Source organism: Bison bison, unplaced genomic scaffold (genome assembly GCF_000754665.1).
Source record: "Bison bison bison isolate TAMUID 2011002044 unplaced genomic scaffold, Bison_UMD1.0 scf7180017864389, whole genome shotgun sequence".
Classification (NCBI taxonomy): domain Eukaryota; kingdom Metazoa; phylum Chordata; class Mammalia; order Artiodactyla; family Bovidae; genus Bison; species Bison bison.
The window spans coordinates 7,013,983-7,036,191 of record NW_011494961.1 but is presented as its reverse complement, the minus strand read 5'-3'; the positions used below and the strand labels follow the sequence as shown (position 1 = coordinate 7,036,191).

The window sequence follows — 22,209 nt, the reverse complement described above, 5'->3', positions numbered from 1 at the left end:
TGCTAGGGAAGTCCCTAGGGCATTTGGTTTTGAATCTAGTTCATATGTTTAGGAAACCTAACATTAATACATTTTGTACTGTGGTATCACTGAGCTCCATTGTAAAAGATACTTAAATAGTTCAGTTCAGTCAGTTCAGTTGCTCAGTTGTGTCCGACTCTTTGCGACCCCATGAATCGCAGCACGCCAGGCCTCCCTGTCCATCACCAACTCCCGGAGTTCACTCAGACTCAGGTCTATCAAGTCAGTGATGCCATCCAGCCATCTCATCCTCTGTCGTCCCCTTCTTCTCCTGCCCCCAATCCCTCCCAGCATCAGAGTCTTTTCCAATGAGTCAACTCTTCACATGAGGTGGCCAAAGTACTGGAGTTTCAGCTTCAGATCATTCCCTCCAAAGAAATCCCAGGGCTGATCTCCTTCAGAATGGACTGGTTGGATCTCCTTGCAGTCCAAGGGACTCTCAAGAGTCTTCTCCAACACTACACTTCAAAAACATCAATTCTTCGGCGCTCAGCCTTCTTCACAGTCCAACTCTCACATCCATACATGACCTCAGGAAAAACCATAGCCTTGACTAGACGGACCTTTGTTGGCAAAGTAATGTCTCTGCTTTTGAATATGCTATCTAGGTTGGTCATAACTTTCTTTCCAAGGAGTAAGCGTCTTTTAATTTCATGGCTGCAGTCATCATCTGCAGTGATTTTGGAGCCCCCCAAAAATAAAAGTCTAATACTGTTTCTACTGTTTCCCCATCTATTTCCCATGAAGTGATGGGACCGGATGCCAAGATCTTAGTCTCCTGAATGTTGAGCTTTAAGCCAACTTTTTCACTCTCCACTTTCACTTTCATCAAGAGGTTTTTTAGTTCCTCTTCACTTTCTGCCATAAGGGTGGTGTCATCTGCATATCTGAGGTTATTGATATTTCTCCCGGCAATCTTGATTCCAGCTTGTGCTTCTTCCAGTCCAGCGTTTCTCATGATGTACTCTACATATAAGTTAAATAAGCAGGGTGACAATATACAGCCTTGACGTACTCCTTTTCCTATTTGGAACCAGTCTGTTGTTCCATGTCCAGTTCTAACTGTTGCTTCCTGACCTGCATACAGATTTCTCAAGAGGCAGATCAGGTGGTCTGGTATTCCCATCTCTTTCAGAATTTTCCACAGTTTATTGTGATCCACACAGTCAAAGGCTTTGGCATAGTCAATAAAGCAGAAATAGATGTTTTTCTGGAACTTTCTTGCTTTTTCCATGATCCAGCGGATGTTGGCAATTTGATCTCTGGTTCCTCTGCCTTTTCTAAAACCAGCTTGAACATCAGGAAGTTCACGGTTCACGTATAGTTACTAACATATTAAATCTTTTGACATGTTAGCTGAATAACTTTCTGAGTGCTTGCATCATGCTAAAATGGTAGTTGTTGCCATAGCAATGAAAAGGTTTAGTGGAATACAAGCAATATTACCTGGTATCCCTGAGCATTTGAGAAGAGTTATGAAAGGAGGACTTATTTTAGGCCAGTTAAAGTTTATAAAATCGAAGAATCATGAGCTGTGTTAACTTGACATGCTTATAGTTATATTTCTTAGTATTCTAAGCCTCATCACAATATAGTTTTTCCATGTGACTTATGAAGGAAGCATAAAAAATTATTTAGAATGTACCTATCACAATCATAATCTGTAAAACTTTTATCAATAGCGAATAGTCATCTTTGGAATTATTTTTCTTCAGTTTTTGTAAATAGAGCTAATTATTTCTGGAAAATTTAAATGGTGGTACAACTAACTAGGCATAATCCTTTACGGAAAAGATAGAAACTATGAACAAAAGCAAACTCAAAACGTTTTGAGTGAATAGTGATTGCAAAAAAAAAAAGCAAAAAAGAGAAAGACTTGAAACCTAGTAACCCATGGTTTTTTAAATAGAGAGGTCATTTTAGGATTACATTAATTGCTTTAGGGTTGTTTGAAAATATTTTGATATTGGAATACTAGTGAGATTCACTTTTCTGGTATACTCTTCACAATATTACTATATGTGTCATAAAAATTTGAATACTAGTAGCTGTAAGATCTGGGACAGATGAACCCACCTGATTTCAACTTCTTCAGTTTATTCAAGTATATGGCTGAAAATTGAGGCAAAAGGACTACCTTGTGTCCCCTTCCTGCTAGGCCATGCTAAGATTATAGAATTAAGAGGGTAAATATAGCCCTCTAGTGGTTCTGTTATATACTTACACTGTTAACTTTGGTGCATCTATCATTTTTCTTAAATTGCTCATTTTTAGGAATTTCACTATTGAGTAGAATCAGATTTTTATAATATATGGCATAAAAAATTACAAAGAAAAAATATGGTAGGGATATCTTATTCTAACAATAAATGTTCATATTAGATTATCATCCATTTATGTAATACACTTTTGGAGTTAAGATAATCCAGAATATTAGAATTGCTCTGTAGTTTATGAGGTGAATTGTTCACTCTAGATACTTTGCTGGTGTATGCTATGATTATTAACCAGATAACAACTGACACATATCAAAATGTAGGGTAAATGAACTTAGGTGGATTATGAAGTAGATCATGTTATATCTGTGCTTTGAAATATATAGTTATTAATAACGTAGATTTAGGTTTCTTGACCTGGAATTTATGGTATAGCTTTAGGGGAAAACAAATTGCAGAATTATTCTGTATATATATAACTCCCCATTTTTTGAAAAGAATGGGGGGAAAATGGAGGAAACATTAAATAGTTCTATAAATAAATGTTTCTATAAGCAAAGAAAAAGAATGTACAGGAAGCTATTATTATCATTAGGAGAGTGAAATTTGTAAGGTTGGAGGGGATTGCTTCTTTATCTCTAATGATTTAAATTGTTATGAAAAAACAAAGGGAACTGGAGTGGAAAACTTGGAAGGATCAACAGGAAACAGCCACCTTAACCTGTATAGTTTTAGAGGACTAATGCTGACTCTTAATTTCCAGCAGAAATCAGTTAGTTCAGGTCCTGATCTGATTTTCTGAGTTTGTTTATTGTTTGAATGGGACGTGTGCACTTGATAATCTCCTTGGATACAAACTGATGCCCAAATTGGTTAAAATGTGTGTTGTTTGGTATTTCTCTTTATTTTGCTAGTAAGCTTTTCCCTTCTTCTGGGGATTAAAATCCTTTCTTCTGTAGCCCAATTACAGTTGTTAAAGGAGGGCCTCTATGAAAAGGCCCTTCTTTGAGGTCTTTAAGTGGAGATGGAAATGATTGGTTTGGAAATTTTTCTCTCACTGGCTTTTGAAACATTTCGTAGATATTGAAAGCTCATTATGAAGGATGTCTCAATATCTTCACTCCAAAATGCTAAGGAATAATTTAGGCAACAGTTCAGACTGTAAAAATGAAAATGGCTCTGTCTTTTCACAGACTGAACACAACATTGTTGCAGCTTACTTGATTACTGCAGGTATGGATGTTTACTCCATTAACAGTTATTTTGCTTTGGAATGAGTGAAGGCAAGCTGTGGTTTTTAGCATAAGGTAGTAGAAGAAGCATGGGTTCAGAGATAGTGTTTCAAGTTCTGTGCTGTTGGCCAACCTTGACAAGTCACTTATCCTTTCTCAGTTGTTGTGCACATGTAATAAATAAGGATGTAAAGATCAAATAAGAGAATATAGGTCAAAGGATAAATGGAAACATTGTTAATGGTGGTTAGTCTAACAAGTTATTTTGAATTTTGATAGGCAGTGAGATGGGGCTGAGAAAAGTTTCCTAGAAAACAAATAATCATCTGTATGTGTGGTTATTATATTGTCAAATGAATTTTTATTGAGGGAGAATGTGCACTGTGGCAAAAATGTATTTTTATGGCATTTACTGTTCTCATACATACTTTCTGTAGTTTTGTCATCAGTGGTGGAATCTAGTTCAGACTGAAAGATCCTGGAAAGAAAATTAGTTGTAAAAAGAGAGAGTAGATTGTATTATCATTGAGGACAGAGTTTGATGATTGAGTTTGTTTTTTAATGCTGTCTTGGAAAACTGAAGTTTGGTTTTCATTTTTTAGTCTCTTTGCAGCAGTGAGCAAGTTCCTTTATCCTTTTGTTCTTCCATTTTCATATCTATAAAACGGGGATAAGAATAAGCTACCAGTTGGGATTGTTGTGAAAAGTAAAAAAAAAATAATGCACAAATATACCTAAATGATATACAGTGTATGTTGGACAAATACTAATGAATTTTAGAAGTAACTCTTATTTTTTGGATTGACTTATGAAAAATTGTAAGTATATTCAAAAGTAGAGTAAAAGCATAGCAAATCCTACTATACCCAGTTTATTCTTTATAATTGCTTAATTTCCCCATTACTCACAACTAGAGTATCACTTCTGTGCTAGAAACTATGGTTCCTCAGTTAATTTTCATAAATTTTAGTGACATGCTAATAACTTTTTCATTTGAATACCTCTGTATGATAAGCCCTGGGTGAGTTCTGTTTTCTTTTTTTGTGTGTGTTGCAACAAAAGGAGAAAACAATATGCTACTTAATGAGATAATCTCCTTATCACAGCTACACAGGAATACTTTGTATACAAACTTTTGGTTTAGTTAGTTTTTGGTAGATGACCAAGAAAAGCTATCTTTTTTGATCTGGTTACAAAGGAAGCATGCAAAGAAGATTTCCTGTTAAGAAAATGTTCTCTCTTGTTCTTATTCCTGTAACAACAATAACAGTAATAGCAGTCTTACTATGACAATGATGACTCTGCTACTACTGTTGCCATGACTACAACCACCATCACCACCACTACTGCTAATGTTATCGTTTGAATTCTTGGTATATACCAAGCACTGCTATAAGCACTTACCTGTTTGGAATAATTCATCCTTAAACTAATTCAGTAAGTAAATTTGTTTTATTTTCTCCATTTATACTGATAGAGTTTAAGTAACTTTACCAACACACACACATCTACTAAGTAGCTACACCAGTATTGAACTCAGGTTCTTTAGCTCTAGAACCCTCATGTATAATCACAAGGATCAGTTTTAATGTATATGTGTTGTATTTTTAGCAGGTGAACTGAAGGGAGCATGTCTTGCCTCATTATGCTTTTGTTTAAATGTTTATTGTTCTTTGGGCTCCCAAAACCCCACCTTTAACAAAACTCACTTAAATCAAGACTATGAGGAAAAAAGTTTAGTCAAAGCATTTATTTCATTTGCTACTGTTACAAAAAGCCTATTTTTCATTTTAAATTTCATTTTTAATTTAATAGTTCTCTTTGGATTTTACCTCTTACAAACTTTTACCAACTTAAGCTCTCCCTTTTTCCAGTTTATTCTGGTGGTAAGAAGGCATGGTGAATTAAGGATCTGAAATAGATTCATTATGGGTGCATTATAGGCTAAAGGATAAGAGATATTAGGCTGAAACAATGACTGCATACCAGCTAATGAAGAACCTTAGCTGTGAAGGCAGTAGGGGCCCACTAAATGACATGATCCAATTTGCGTTTTAGATATATGCTGTAATGGTAGCTAACAGACCAGGTAGGAGGCACCCTGGGTAGGAGGTATGGTAAAGGTTAAGAAGGCTTCTGAGGAGGAAGTAGTGGCAATGGAGATAGAAAGAGCTAGAATTTAGAATCCATGGTGGTTGGATGTGGAGACTGGGGGAGAAGATGAGGGAGCATCAAAGATGACAAGTAGGTTTCTTTTTTGGGGCCATTGGATAAATGGTGAAGCTATTCACACCTGGAGAAGAACGTGTTTGGGGCAGGAATGAAAATCTCTGGGTTCAGTTTGAGAGAAGTCCCATAAAAAGCTGGACACATGGGTTTGAATTTTATGAGATTGATCTGGAAAGTATCAGCATATAGCCTTGACTCTGAACTCACTGAGTGTATGTTGAATGTGAAAAGAAAGAGGTCTAGGACAGAAACTTGGACAATGCATATGTTTAATAAGGTAGAGATGAAGAAAGAAAGACCAGGAAGTAGACTGAGAAGGATCTCCCGAAGAGATTGGAGAAGAGCCACAGAAGCCGAAGGGAAATTAAGTGAAAGTGTGTTCATTGCTCAGTCGTGTATGACTGTTTGCAACCCCGTGGACTGTAGCCCACCAGGGTGCTCTGTCAATGGAGTTCTCCAGGCAAGAATACTGGCATGGGTTGCCATGGCCTTCTCCAGGGGATCTTCCCAACCCAGGGATCAAACCCGTGTCTCCTGTATTGCAGGCAGATTCTTTACCTCTGAGCCACCAGGGAAGTCCCTAAATTAAGTGAACTTAGACCTAACTACTAAATAATCTGTTGTCTACTCATTAGAAAACATGGGTTTCCATGGTTGCTCAGTCAGTAAAGAATCTGCCTGCAGTGCAGGAGATATGGGTTTGATTCCTGGGTCAGGAAGATTCCCCTGGGGAAGGGAATGGCTACCCACTCCAGTATTCCTGCCTGGAGAATCCCATGGAGAGAGCAGCCTGGTGGGCTATAGTCCATGAGGTCTCAAAGAGTCAGACACAATTGACTAACCCTTTCACAGCTAGAAAATCGAGCACAGTGCTTGAGACAGCTGCAGAGAAAATAAAAGGACTAAACTGTTTCCCTCATTCCCCACATTATATCTAAAACTACCCCATAAGTACAATTACTTTATTCTAGTTTGGTAGGCAACAAATTTACTACACTGTGTTTTTATCTGACTTTTAAAAAATCAACAAATCTGTAACTAACCAGAAAGATTCTTCAGTTCACTAAACTTTTTGGAGCTACAATACTGGATGCAAAACTAATGAGCCAAAGAATCATCAAATTTTATATCATTGTATCTTAATTATGCTTGCAGGAATAATAGATATTAAGCAATATGAGTTTTAGTCATCTATTAAATCTGCTATATGTCACATACTCAACATAGAAGCCATTAGAAGCCTATAATTTACACAGGAAGATTAGGAATATAAGAGTTAAATAATATAGCATCACGTAAGATGAAGTATAATATAGACAAGTACTTTGAAAATTTATTAGTGATGAGAGGATACTATGAGGAAGACAAGCCTTGGAGGGCAGAATCAGGCTTGAACAGAATTTTGAAGCGTGGGTAGCATTTGGATAGGTAAAGGAGTAGGGTGTTCCAAGTGAGAGAAATGAGAGTTGAAATTTACCACACGCCTGGTGTGTCTGATATGTACTAGATGGAGGGCTTCTTTGACAAGTGTGAACATTTGCTTAGAGAAGGTAAAAACAGTTTGAAGCAGAGACTGGGGTATCAGGTTGGGACATGTGAACTTTTATCCCACAGATGTTGGGGAGTAAATTGAGAAGAGTCTTGGTTAATTCTATGTTGTAGCAAGCTTATTCTGCCAGCAGCGTGCAGGAGGAAAAGAACAGGAACCTGGAAGATTAGTATAACAGAATGTTGAAAGGAAGTTTTGATATAATAGAAGTTCTTCCTTAGCTGATACCTTTGTGTGTTGGTACTTGGAAACCTTCCTTCTCTCTGGCAATAGCTGGGTCTGCTCACCAGAGTTCTCTTCATGATGGTGAACACCCTCTATTCCTTTTGTCCTTTACCCCTCCTTTAGCCCCGAGGAGTCTGGTAATGGCTCTACCCTCTCTCAGTTGTTAGGACTTAGTATGGCTTACATCTGGCTGATGGGAAACTTATATTTCAGATGGGGGTGTTAAGCAGGCTAACATTCACATCCAGTCTACTCAACAGTATTTCTCATTGTAAATTAATACATTGGCATTCAGATTAAGAATTTCAGTCATCAGTCTACCTGAATCCAGCCAATTCTGGGGCACTGACAACATTGAGTCTCTGGACCTGCAGGGCTAAGAGTCAGATACCAGACTGTGGAAACTTCACTAGGGTGATGTGGCCTGTGAGGTTTCTGAGTGGATCTGAGAGCCAACTTGACTTCCTGTCTACCTAGCCAAACCTTGTTGTGTGCATTCTTATTTAGGGATGTACGTGTATGTGTGCGTGTAATCAGATTTGAACATGTTAAATTTTAAGTAATATTGAAACAGTCATATGATCTTACATACTGTAGATGCTTAATAAATTTCTAATGGCAATGAGTTGTATGAAAAGGGATGAGGGACTGGAGCGTATTTCAGGAACAGAAAGTGACAGAAGTGCTGTTAGGATAGAATGATAGCTGAGGCCTGAGAAACAACAGAGAAAGAAGAGCCTCCATCGTCAGGAAGGAGGAAAGGAAATAAAGCTGCCAAAGGAGACTATATGGTCATACACACACACACACACACACACACACACACACACACACAACTATATGTATCCTAAAAATCAGCATTGGTATCAATGGGAGTCACTTCAAGGACAAAGTGATCAATAGTGATGTTGTTAAATGCCAGCCTTTGGTGCTGGTTTATACAAGTGGCAGATTCTTTGTGTTTTGATTTTTATATTTCTGTTTTCACAAGAGGGCTGTGACAATATTGCAACTAGTTTGAAGAATAGCTGGAGCTCTTCCAGTGAATGAACCAAAACCAATTTGTGAATTTGCTTTGTTTCTGAAGGAATTTAAATATTTAATTTTTATTTTAGTTTTGCACATTCAAATTAAGTGAAGTGTGTGATTTTTTTATGTTCTCAGGTGTGATAAGTATCCTCAGCAACATAATTGTTCTAGGCATCTTCATTAAGTTCAAGGAGCTTCGGACACCCACAAATGCAATTATCATCAACCTGGCTGTTACTGATATAGGGGTCAGTAGCATTGGCTACCCCATGTCTGCTGCTTCAGATCTGCATGGAAGCTGGAAATTTGGATATGCAGGATGTCAGGTATCAGAGATCCTTAGAATCAAAGCAAAATGAACTAGATTAAGAACTTGTAAGTTTAAGTCTCTTTACAAAATCAAATAGTTTTACGTAGCATAATAGATATGGTGCTCTCATTGAAAATAGCTTCAGGAGTGACTGGGAAATATATTCTTTAATAAGAAAAATGAAAGCAGTAGCCATCATTATATTTTCAAAATTTCCCCAACCTAAAGGAAAAAATTAAACTAGCAAAAAATTAGAAATCAGTTAGAGAAGAAAAGTGAACATTTGCATATTCAAATAAAAACTTGTATATTGCAAATTCAAAAAAAATACTCTGCTTTCATTTGAAACAATAAAATATTTAATGACCATATCATAATGTCTAAGTAATATAGTTAAACTACATGTTGTTGATTTTTTTCTGTGGTAAGTTCTTTGTGAGAATTGCTCTTAAATATATCTACTATAATTTTTACTGTGGTAAGTTATTTGTGAGAATTGCTGGTAAATATATCTACTATAATTTTTACTGACAAGAAAATAAATTAATATAGTTTGCAGAAATGACTTTTGCCCCAATTTTTTTAGAACTGTTTGCTGTTTTAAGCTATATAGCTGTAGAGAATAAAATGAAAACGGTAGAGAATAGTGAATACCCATTTATGCATCAACAGGTTTTATCAAATCTTGATGTTTCGCAATATGACCTTCAGGTTGTTTGGGGCTTCTTGCTTTTTGTTTTTGGTTGTGCTTCAGGGCTTGTGGGATCTTAGTTCCCCAACCAGGGATGGAACCCAGGGCCCTGGCAATGAAAGTGCAGAGTTCTAACCACTGGACTGCCAGGGAATTCTCTGTTCCCAATTGTTTTAAATCACAAATGTTCTCATACATGTCTCTTTCTGCAGTATATGAGAGTTTCTTTAGATACATTACTAGAGGAGGAATGGTTTGGTTGTAGATAACACAACGTCAGCTTTATCAAGTGTGGCCAAATTAGTCTTCAAAATGATTGTGCCAATTATGAGAAAACTTCTGTTGCTCCACATTTTCGCCAGTGCTTGGGATTGTCAGACTTTTAAATTTGTAGTGTTATAATGGATGTAAAATCGTATCTTATGATTTGCATTTCTTTCAGTATTTAATGTGATTGTATATCTTATGTCATAGGCACTCTGGTTTCCTCTTGTGTGAATAGCCCATTTTTCTGTTTGTCTTTTCCCCTTAGTGAATCGTCTGTTTTCTGAATACCAGTCTTTTGCTGGTTATATGCACTGCACTTGATTTATGGTTTGGTTTTGCCTTCTTTAGAGTATGTATAGAAGTTTTACTTTAAATCTTAGCTTTTTAAAAAAGCTTATTTTAATTAATGAAGTCCCAGAATGTTTTCTATAACATAAAGAATGTTTTCTTTATTAAGCCACTTACAATTTGAAAATAGATAATGTATTTTAACGTTAGTAAAATAGAAAATGGGGCTTCCCTGGTGGCTCAGTGGTAAAGAATCTGCCTACACTGCAGGAAATGCAGGTGCGATCCCTAGGTTATGAAGATTCCCTGGAAGAGGAAATGGAACCCACTCTAGTTCTCTTGCCTGTGAAATCCCATGGACAGAGCAGTCAGGATGCAAAGAGTTGGACATGACTGAGCGACTGAACACACACACAAAATAGAAAACACTCAATGTATTTATTTACTGTTCAATGTGTTTAAAATATATTTTAGCAATGGGATAAAAGTATAAATGTCTCTTGGGAGGGTGTGTAGGATGGTGGAATCGTTCCAATTTTGATTTTCAGATTTATGCTGGGTTGAATATTTTTTTTGGAATGGCAAGTATTGGATTGCTCACGGTCGTGGCCGTGGATCGATACCTGACCATCTGCCATCCTGATGCAGGTACAGCACTTTTCTCAGCTTTTGCAATGAACCCATTTGCCTAAGTTCTGCTTGTCACACCTTCACTTCAAAATGTATTAATAAGTGTAGTGACTTGTGACATGGTCAGCCTTCTTTCTCTGATAATTCTTGATTGGAAGTTTCAGTGGTTTTCTATTATACCTAGAATAAAATTCACATTTCATAACACGGCCCCCAAGACCCTGCGTGTTCTGACCCCTGACTACCTTGCAGCATAACCTGGGATCTTGTCACTTTGGGGTACTGGCGAAACCCTTTCCCAATTTGGGGCCTTTGTAAATGCTATTTCCCTAGTGCTTCTCCCTGCCTATCCTCTGATTCATCATTTTATCATTCAAGTTTCAGCTTAAATGTTATTTTTTTCCAGAATATGAATTCATAGGTTTTGTGTGAACCAAAGTGCTCTTGGTGATAATTTTGAATAATCAGTTAAAACAAGATGAAGATATGAATCACATCATTGGGAAATGATTTAATATTCCATGTATTTGTTAATAGGAAGAAGAATGACTGCCAACACTTACATCAGCATGATTCTGGGGGCCTGGACCAATGGCCTGTTTTGGGCTTTGATGCCTGTCATTGGGTGGGCTAGTTATGCCCCAGATCCTACTGGGGCCACCTGTACCATAAACTGGCGGAAAAATGATGTGTAAGAAACGTGTATGCAGTTTATAATTAAACGCTTCTAATGCAGACAGACACATTTTCACCATTTCAAATTTAACCTCAGATCTAATGTTTCTCATATAGAGTGTGGCAAAGGGTTTCCTTGGTTTAGATGATGTGATTCCGACTAGAGATGAATTGAGAAACATGAATTATGTTAATTTGCAAGGACAGGGCATCCCTTTGTCTCCCTGCTCTGCTCCCTCCTTTCTGTCCTTTGGCAGCAAAGGGGATACAGAGCCTCCTTTAGCGGCACCTTAGAGGTAGGACCTGAGGGGAAAAGGACTGGAGAAAGTTCTGGAGAAAGCCCAGGCTTTCTTTTCTGGTGCTAAAGCATCTTCTGAGAATTACACAGCAAAAGTGCAGTCGCTGCAAAGATCACTTACTCATCAGTGATGCTCTTCTATGTTTACTAAGGAGAAGAAGGTAATTTAGTTCATTAAAGGAAGTGAAAGATTACTCAGAAAAGTAAACAGAAAATTTCTCTCAAACTAAATCTAAGTCTAAACATTTTTCTGTACAGGGTCAAAAAATAAATATTTTAGATTTTACAGGCAAGGTTGTCTCCATTGCAACTATTCAACTCTGCCTGTGGAAGCAGCCATAGACAGTAAGGAAATGACTGTGGTTCCAATAAAATTTTATTTACAAAAACAGGCGACAGGCTGGATTTGCCCACAGGTCATAGTTTGCCAACCCCTAGTCTGAATGAACTAAAAGTCGAATGTACCTCCTAAGCTGTTTACTAATACTAGACAATGCCAGTATTACTTCTGCTAATTATTCTGTTTCCCTTCCCCTATTTAATACGTTAGATGAATAGTGATTTAATGTCATGATTTAATTATTTCCTTTTCTTACTTTCAGGTCTTTTGTTTCTTACACGATGATGGTAGTTGCGATAAATTTTATCGTGCCCTTAACAGTGATGTTTTACTGTTATTACCATGTCACTCAATCCATTAAACATCATGGTACTAATAACTGCACTGAGTACCTCAACAGAGATTGGTCAGATCAGGTAGATGTAACAAAGGTAAGGCGTTAAAATCCTTTAATCAAGCTTCTACACGGACATGGTTCCTTGGCCCTGTAGTCATCTCTCCCCAACTCCCGGTTCTTATTTTCTGGCTCTCTTTTCTAGTGTTGGCCTCCATATTTTTAAACAATGTGCTTATCTCCTGTTTCAGGTATTTTTGTTTGCTGCTACTTCTTGATTTCCTACTGTGAACAAAGACTTTCTCTTACACCACCATCTTTTCCTTCTCCCCACCAACACCTCTCATCTTGTCAATAAAATGTTAATATTTGGCTAGATGAAAAGTCAATTTTACATTATTGTGACTATCTAAATTTCATTTATTGCAGATCTCTGTAGGGCTGTATGACTTATATTTCTTTTTTTTTATACAACTATTCCCCCTTTGGAGTTAACAGTTCATTCCTTTTCTTTTTCTTTCTTGTCTTCTGTCCATCTCTCTCCCCTTCTCTTCTTCTCTCCCTCTCTCCTCCCTTTCCACCCCCTATCTCTCTGTAGCTTTGTTTCCTGACTGTTCTGTGTGACAATGAAGTGATTTTGGAAAGTGGAAGCTTTAGTCACTCAGTTGTGTCCAACTCTTTGTGACCCCATGGACTGTAGCCCACCAGGCTCCTCCAGGCAGGAATACTGGAGTCAGTAACTGTTTCCTTCTCCAGGGTGATCTTCCCAACTCAGGGATCGAACCCAGGTCTCCTGCATTGCAGGCAGATTCTTTACTGTATGAGCCACCAGGGGAGCCTGACTGTCCTATGTACCTGTCCCTAATTCATCTCTAAATAGATGCTTCAGTTTCCTCTTAGTATTTTCATATGCCTCAGAGACTAAATTGACTTCATCCTTTTCTTAGTTATCCTCCTGACACCCCCAGATCTCCTGCTCCAGATTACACTGGCTCTTCTTTAAGATGACTACCTAGAAAGTCAGTATCCCCACATCTCCTTTATCACAAGCTGAGAACGCCTTTGGCCTGTCTCCTGGATCAGATCACCTGTTTTCTGGATTGCATGTCTTCCTTTTTTTTTTTTTGGTTGATTTTCTCACAGTTGGTGGAACACATCCCCTAACAGAGTCCTGAGAACATGATAGGGAAGTCAAATTTTTAAGATTTGGCATACCTGAAAATGTCTTAATGCTCCTATTATATTTGATTGATTGTTCACTTGGCATAGAATTCAAAGTAGAAAAATAATTTTCAGAGATTTTTGAAAGCATTACTCTATAGTCTCTCAGTTTTAGGTGTTGCTGCTGAGAAGACTGACAGTTTCCTGGTGGTTTGTATTCTCTCTGGAAGCTTGTCACTTTCTCTGTGTCTCCAGTTTTCCCTCTGAAATGTGATGCTGACGTGCCTTGGTACAGCTCTTTATTCACCCACGTGCCGGATACGGGGCGAGTGCTTTCAATGTCAAGACTCAGATCTCCCCTTCTGGGAGCTTCCTTGTATCATTTCTCTCGTGAATTTCACTTCCCTTTTTGTTTTCTCTATTCTCTTTTTATTTGGATATTTAATCTCCTGGATTTATCTTTCAATTTTCTTAAATATTCTCTCCTACACTGTCTCTCTTTGGGGTTTTGTTAGTTTGTCTTGGTTTCTACTTTCTGAGAGATTTCCTCAACCATGTCCAGGACTGAGATTGGCTGAGGAGATGCTCAAGCCTGGGTTGTAAAATTTAAACAAGCACTGAAAGCTCAGTAACCCAAAAAAGATAAATCCAGCTGTATTCTCCTCAGCTCACCAGCAGAAAGAGGGCATTCTTTACATTCATGAACCAGTTCATCCATTTCACAAGCTCCAGTTATCATAGCTGGCTTTAGGTGTATTAACAGAGTACAATGAGGGGAAAATTTCAGTGTTTCCTCTATGTCTTCAACATCATAAACTTATTCAAGTTCCAATCCAGATAATTTTTCATGCAGTTTTAGATATACTATTTTGATATTTTAGTTATTGGGCTTGGTGAATACTGATTTCTTTTACAGATGTCTGTGATAATGATACTCATGTTTCTGGTGGCGTGGTCCCCTTATTCCATTGTGTGCTTATGGGCATCTTTTGGTGACCCAAAGAAGATTCCTCCCTCAATGGCCATCATAGCTCCTCTGTTTGCAAAATCTTCTACATTCTACAATCCTTGTATTTATGTGATTGCTAATAAAAAGTAAGTCATGTCTAAAATGCTTCTCAACTAAAAAAAAAAAAAAGTGTATAGAGAAAGAATGTTAGAAAGGCAATGGATAATATTCTAAATTTTGGGGGAGGTAAATGACATAAACTCGCTTCAGGTGAAATTAAGAGTTATTTGGTTCATGCAACTGCACTTCAGAAGCGTTCAGGACCTGAAATGTCTAGGACTCCAGTTCTGTGACAGACTCTTCCCTCATGGAGGCAAAATGATCATGGGTAATTTCAAGACCAAGTTCCACCAGCTAAGCATCCCCAAATGCAAGTTTCATCTTTGATGGCCCTCTGGCAGCAATGACCCTGGAAGGTTTTGCAAAGAAAACCTGTAATCAGTTTTGCAAAGAAAAGAGTGATTCTGTTACTGGAAAGTGGACAAAGCAGGGCCAGTTGGGTTCCGTATGTGGGTAGCATAACTGTATATTTACTAGAAGGAAGACATATCATTCAGATGTAAGAGAAAAATTCATTGTTAACATAACAGGCTTCAGGACTGTGTAGTCACTGAGGATAATGGAGACTCTTCCTTTTCCCCTTTTGTTGAGCCTCTGAGCAAGGATTTCTTTCCTGCCTCCTCAGTGCAGCTTTTGTTATTTACTCGCTAAGTCGTGTCTGACCCTTTTGCGACTCCATGGGCTGTCCATGGGATTTCCAGGCAAGAATACTGGAATGGGTTGCCATTTCCTTCTCCAGGGGATCTTCCTGACCCAGGGATCGAACCTGAGGCTCCTGCTGAGTCTCCTGCATTGCAGGCTGTTTCTTTACCCTTGAGCCTCTGGGTAGGGCAGCTTAGACTACTTCATTTCCTCTTACTGCTTAAAGGTGGATTGAACCAATCTACTGTGCTTAAATATTTGACCGGAAAATCTCAGTAGATGTGAAGTACTGATAATGTGATCCTGGATTGCCAGTGCTGCTTCTATTAAACTTATATATTTATGCACATGTTTGGGAAAGCAACTTTAGCCATAGGTATATGAAGAAACATAAAAACTTTTAAGATCAAATAGACCACGTAAGAAGAATAAAGAACACATCTTAAATTTAGAGTCTATTAGTAGTTCTTTTGGAAAGGTCAGGCATTAAACTCACCTTTGCTCATTAGAATAAATGTCTGAAACACCCATCCTTAGTTCAAGTAAATGATTCCTTGCAACTGACATTGTCATCTTAGACATAGTGTCATCTTAGACATAGTTATTGCAATGTTTACAATCAGTGGTGCAAAATTGATCTTTAATTGTACTGTATACTTTATAATACATTTATAAAGGGTCTCAATAGGATATGTTAAAGTTGGAAGCGGAAATTTATTTGGCGATGCTAATTGGCAGTAGTGGCATCTTAGTCATATTTGAAAGTTCTTTAAGCATTCCAAGTCATCATGGGATAATGCCAGATTTTCCCTTTTTATTATAGGTTTCGAAGGGCGATGCTTGCCATGTTCAAATGTCAGACTACCCAAGCAATGCCTGTGACGAGTGTTTTACCAATGGATGTACCTCAAAACCCACTGACTTCTGGAAAAGTCTGAAATAAGAGGAACTCACACATTTACCAAAACATTTTCTTTACTTTTTTTTTGTAGTGGTTTAATTTCATTTTAAATGTGAGCTCATTTCAATCAAATAGAGACATAGAGTATTGTCCTAATAGACGATAAATTTCTCCAGTGTAGTTTATAGTTCTGTTTGTATACTGGTTACCGTTGGGAATGTTTCACTATTTCCTTATATGTAAACATACTACTCATCTAGTTTGATGAAGAGGCACATGAGATTAAGGCCTCTTCTCTTTCTCCCTATCATGGTATATATTACAGTGTATCAATGACCTGGTGTTTTGCCTAGTTCCTCCACTAGATCAGAAGCAACTGTTATTTTAATGTTCAGTTCAGTTCAGTACCGTCATTCAGTCATCTCTGACTCTTTGCGACCCCATGAACTGCAGCACGCCAGGCCTCCCTGTAATTTTAATGTTAGAATAAATTAATAGTAATAATAGTTATTATCATCAAAAAAGCAAGAGAGTTCCAGAAAAACATCTATTTCTGCTTTATTGACTATGCCAAAGCCTTTGACTGTGTGGATCACAATAAACTGTGGAAAATTCTGAAAGAGATGGGAATACCAGGCCACCTGACCTGCCTCTTGAGAAACCTGTACGTAGATCAGGAAGCAACAGTTAGAATTGGACATGGAACAACAGACTGGTTCCAAATAGGAAAAGGGGTACGTCAAGGCTATATATTGTCACCCTGCTTATTTAACTTATATGCAGAGTACATCATGAGAAAGGCTGGTCTGGAAGAAGTACAAGCTGGAATCAAGATTGCCGGGAGAAATATCAATAACCTCAGATATGCAGATGGCACCACCCTTATGGCAGAAAGTGAAGAAGAACTAAAGACCCTCTTGATCAAAGTGAAAGAGGAGAGTGAAAAAGTTGGCTTAACTTCAGAAAACGAAGATCATGGCATCTGATCCCATCACTTCATGGCAAATAGGTGGGGAAACTGTAGCTGACTTCATTTTTTTGGGCTCCAAAATCACTGCAGATGGTGATTGAAGCCATGAAATTAAAAGATGCTTACTCCTTGGAAGGAAAGTTATGACCAACCTAGACAGAATATTAAAAAGCAGAGACATTACTTTGTCAACAAAGGTCCGTCTAGTCAAGGCTATGGCTTTTCCTGTGGTCATGTATGGATGTGAGAGTTGGACTATCAAGAAAGTTGAGCACCAAATAATTGATGCTTTTGAACTGTGGTGTTAGAGAAGACTCTTTGAGAGTCCCTTGGACTGCAAGGAGATCCAACCAGTCCATCCTAAAGGAGACCAGTCCTGGGTGTTCATTGGAAGGACTGATGTTGAAGCTGGAACTCCAATACTTTGGCCACCTGATACAAAGAGCTGACTCACTGGAAAAGACCCTGATGCTGGGAGGGATTGGGGGCAGGAGGAGAAGGGGATGACAGAGGATGATATGGTTGGATGGCATCACCGACTCAATGGAGATGAGTTTGGGTAAACTCTGGGAGTTGATGATGGACAGGAAGGCCTGGCATGCTGCGGTTCACGGGGTTGCAAGGAATTGGACACGACTGAGCAACTGAACTGAACTGAACTGAATAATAGTTAATGGGCTTCCCTAGTGGCTCAATGGTAAAGAATCTGCTTGCCAATGCAGGAATTATGGGTTCAATCCCTGGGTCAGGAAGATCCCCTGGAAAAAGAAATGGCAACTCACTCCAGTATTGTAGGAAATTCTGCAGACAGAGGAGCCTCAGGGTATAGTCCATGGGGTCACCAAAGAGTTGGAGACGACTTATCAACTAAAAGACACAACAACAAATACGGTTAATAGTCTTTAATAAATAATTACTGAAATAAGTTGTTGGAATTTATTTCTAACTAAAATGGGAAACTGTCAGGATTTCACAATTTTCAAATTTTAATGCAATTATTCACTTAACTATTTAACAAAAATGATCAAATGAATATTAAGCACTATTGTTTTTAAATCACACGTCAGTCAATGCCATATATATTTTATGTAACAGTATAACCTGTGCATATTAATATGTGTTCTACTTTTTTAAGTACTATTTTTATGTGTATGTATTTCCATATATTTGACATGAGAATTAAGTTTAATCAGAGTGGAGTGGGGGTTTCTGTATGTTTGTTCTCTTTTTCGTATCTTGTTTTGTTGATGAAAAAATTAATCAATAGTCAGTGTAAGAAAGGAATAGGAAATTTTATTTGAGCTAGCCTCATGTTTATAACCCAAGAGACAGTCTTTCAGAAAGCTCTGAGGACTGTTCCAGAAAGGTGAATGGGGAGGCCGGTATATATGTGCAATGAAGAGCATATCTTGGTAAAAAGTTACTGCTTTTTCAAGGGACAGGTATCTTAGCTAATGTTTTTAGTGCTCTTTTAAGAATGGAAAAATGCAAGAAACTGGGTTCATAAAATTTTCTCCTTAAAATACATAACCATCTGAGGGTCAGTTCTGCCGGTTTCCCCAGAGCAAAAAGTGCTTCATCCTGACCTTCACCCTGAATTCCTACAATTCCCTGAATTGTAGGTCAATGCCTACTGTGGCTAATGACTTGATTCTTGTAGAACTGGACAGTCGGCACCATTGTTTATTTTATAATCCCCTCCTTTGGGTAATAATTTCGGCCAAGGTTAGAGAAGGATTTTGTGACTCATGTGTCCCTCCGTGCTAGGAATGCTCATTCCCAGGTCAGGTGGGGATTTTGTTGATAGGCCACTCCATTTGCTGTTCCTGGACTAGGCCCCGTTAACAGCAACCAAAAGCCTCTGGGCTACCTGTCTTACCAGTCTGTTATGGTCCAAGAACTGTTCCCTCTTGTTGATTATCCCTGTATATAGACTTCCACTGTTACAACCCTTGATCTTATTATAGAACTATATATTTGGTCAATTGTTTTAAGTTCTCTAGTCATTATTACTTTTATCTGAGGCTCAGTCATACATCTGGTAATGCAGGAAACAATAATCTGGTAAAACAGACTGAATACAAATAATATAGCTAGTAACATTAATAAGGTCATAAGCAAGCATTTAAGCTAAGAATTTCCATTACGTGTGGCCCAGTATATCCCCAGGTCATCTGGCCCAGTCTGTTCTGTACTAATTGTGGACCAATAATGGATATTTAAATTGCTGAAATATTCCCAGTGGTTCATCCACAACTCTTAAGAATTGTGGATGAACCACTGGGAATATTTTAGTACAAATACTTTTTGTGTGGGGAAGGCAAGGAGAAATTACTCTATCTGAGTGTTTCCTCAGAGTAGAATTACTGGATAAAAGTATAGAAACAGTATTATTGTTGTGAGCTTGCACTCTGCAAAGACTGAACTAATTTACATGGCCACTGGCAGTGAAGAAGTTCACTTTTCCCATTATAGTCCTGCTAATAGTGCTGTATCAGTTCTTTAAAACTAAAAGCTATATACTTGAACAAATTCATTTCATTTCACATTTTTTTAACTGCTAGTGAGCCTGTGTATCTTTGCATATTGTGTTTTCTTATGTATTTATTTTTGTAGGCTGTTTCTTTAGCACCTTTGACTGCAAATAAAGGAAAACCAGGGCACTAATCCAAATATATACAACTGTCCATATGTTTGTATTGGTAAACTGCTATAATAATCTGCTAATTTATTTCTCCATCCTCTGCCTTTCTCCACTGTAATCAATGTATCAGCTTTATAACTGGAATACTCTTCTTTTAAAAATAAAACTCCCATCCCCCAAATCTTCAGCTCAGAAAACCTTCAGTCAGTACGTCCCTGGTAGTCCAATGTCCAAGACTCCGAGCCCCCAAGGCAGGAGGCCTGGGTTTAGTCCCTGGTCAGGGAACTAGATCCCATGCGCCACAACTAGGAGTTCTCGTGCTGCAGCCAAAAAGATTCACTGCCACAACGAAAGGCCCTGCACGCCACAACAAAGACTGAGGGTCCCAGTGCTGCGGCGGAGACCCAGCACTGCCAAAAATAAATATTTGAAACAAAGAGATACAAGTAATTTCTCCTTTTTTTAAAAAAAATGCACATATCTTAAACCAAAAAAATCAATCATCTGCCAAGTAACTATAACTCTGTCAGTTGGACCCTCATGAGCCTCTTCAACACGGTCCCACAAGGACTCTTCAGCTTTTTGTCTTGCTCCTGTATGTGTGTTTTGTACATACAACCTGAAATGCTTATATTTCTCTAAGAACTACATGCTCTTTCTTGCTTCCTCCCTTGGTTCCTGCTGTTCCTCTGCTTGCCACTTGCAGATTTTCCACTTCATACATTGGTGTGCCTCAAAGGGGCATCTCAGGTACCACTTGCTCTAGGAAGCCTTTCCCCACCAATACTGTTGGGTCTGATGATCTCTTGTGCTTCTTCCAAGTGTATTCTGTGCCTCTCTCTATCATGTGATTCCTTTTGTGTAGTGATCGTGTCTTATCCATTTTTCTACCCCTCAGTTCGGTTCAGTCACTCAGTTGTATCTGACTCTTTGCAACCCCATGAACCGCAGCAGGCCAGGCCTCCCTTTCCATCACCAACTCCCGGAGTTTACTCAAACCCATGTCCATTGAGTCGGTGATGCCATCCAACCATCTCATCCTCTGTCATCCTCTTCTCCTCTCACTTTCAATCTTTCCCAGCATCAGGGTCTTTTCAAATGAGTTGGTTTTTTGCATCAGGTGGCCAAAGTATTGGAGTTTTAGGTTCAGCATCAGTCCTTCCAATGAATATTCAGGACCGATATCCTTTAGGATGGACTGGTTGGATCTCCTTGCAGTCCAAGGGACTCTCAAGAATCTTCTCTAACACCACAGTTCAAAAGCATCAATTCTACCCTTAGGACTTAGTTTAGTGCTTCGTACATAGTACAAAGCACTGAATTCTTTAAATGCTCAGTAAATACTGAATGAGCAAATGAATTGTGAGGATTCTGCAACTTTCCAGTATTTTATTTTGAGAAAATTCATTTGATGCTGCTGTTTTTGTATGTGTATTATTCATTTTAAATAGTGTTTTCCATAATCTTATTTTTATGAAATTAATTTTCTTTAAAAAGTTTTTTGATTAAAAGATGATGAATAGAACCATGTCAAAAGAAAATTAAGTGCCTTATATATTTATTACCTAAATCCTTGACTGACTATTTCATTCCATGCCGGGGACTAGCCCCGGTGGATCCAGGGTATTCGAAGCGGGGACGGCGTCGGCGAAGATCAGGAAACAATTGCTTAATTAAACGTTAATTAAGGATATAAAGAGTAATAGAATGAGGATAGCTCAGTAGGAAAATTCAGTGGAGAAAAGAGGCTGAAATAAGGATAGCTCAGTGAGGAAATTCAGTGTAGAAAAGAGGCTGAATAATTCAGCCAGAAGGTAAGAGAGAGAACGACATGGTGAGACCAAGTTTCGGTGAACAAGGCCCGCACTTTATTTTCCAAAGTAGTTTTTATACCTTAAGTTATGCATAGAGGATAATGGGGGAAGGGGTAGAGTCATGCAGTAAGCCAGGCTTTCTTCCTGCAAACTTATCATATGCAAAAGTTTAGGTGATTAGCATCATCTTCTGGCCCGGAGGCCTTTTTCTCTAAAGGTGATTATTCTCAAGTCAGGCGCCAGCCTCCAAAAAGCATTAGATAAAGTTGCATTCCTACAGAGCAAAGGTGTGGTGGGCTATAACAAGAAAAAGAATTAACTCAAGGGTCCCAGGTTACAAACATTAAAGCTACTACTTACACCAATTATATTAATCAATACACTGCCAGGGACACAGCAGGTAAGGGATATGGAGACTTAGCAGCAAACATTGGCCCAACAAGTGAAAATCCCTTCACCAATACAATTTCTAATCAATCTTTTAACTACTCAAAAGAATCTGTGTTTAGACAGTTTAGAACATCTCCTGCCTCTCACAGTTGGGAGGCTCTGAACAATCACATGTGGCCGGAAAACCTATTCAGGCAGGCTAGACGATTTCCAAAGGAGTTTGTAGGTTAAACACTGTCACACCCAGGAATTATTAACTGGAGCTGTAAGCTAACTCTTTTTTC

The 22,209-nt window shown here is 38.3% G+C and overlaps 1 protein-coding gene across 1 annotated transcript; it reads left to right on the top strand.

Moving 5' to 3' along the window:
* The first annotated feature begins 2,585 nt into the window (after nucleotides 1-2,585).
* On the top strand, nucleotides 2,586-16,562 carry RRH (retinal pigment epithelium-derived rhodopsin homolog). The gene is made up of 7 exons (XM_010858539.1): nucleotides 2,586-3,470; nucleotides 8,637-8,827; nucleotides 10,606-10,705; nucleotides 11,225-11,378; nucleotides 12,263-12,431; nucleotides 14,412-14,590; nucleotides 16,030-16,562. The coding sequence occupies exons 1-7, from the start codon at nucleotides 3,341-3,343 to the stop codon at nucleotides 16,142-16,144; spliced, it is 1,038 nt and encodes a 345-aa protein (XP_010856841.1). The 5' UTR covers nucleotides 2,586-3,340; the 3' UTR covers nucleotides 16,145-16,562.
* The last annotated feature ends 5,647 nt before the right edge of the window (nucleotides 16,563-22,209 follow it).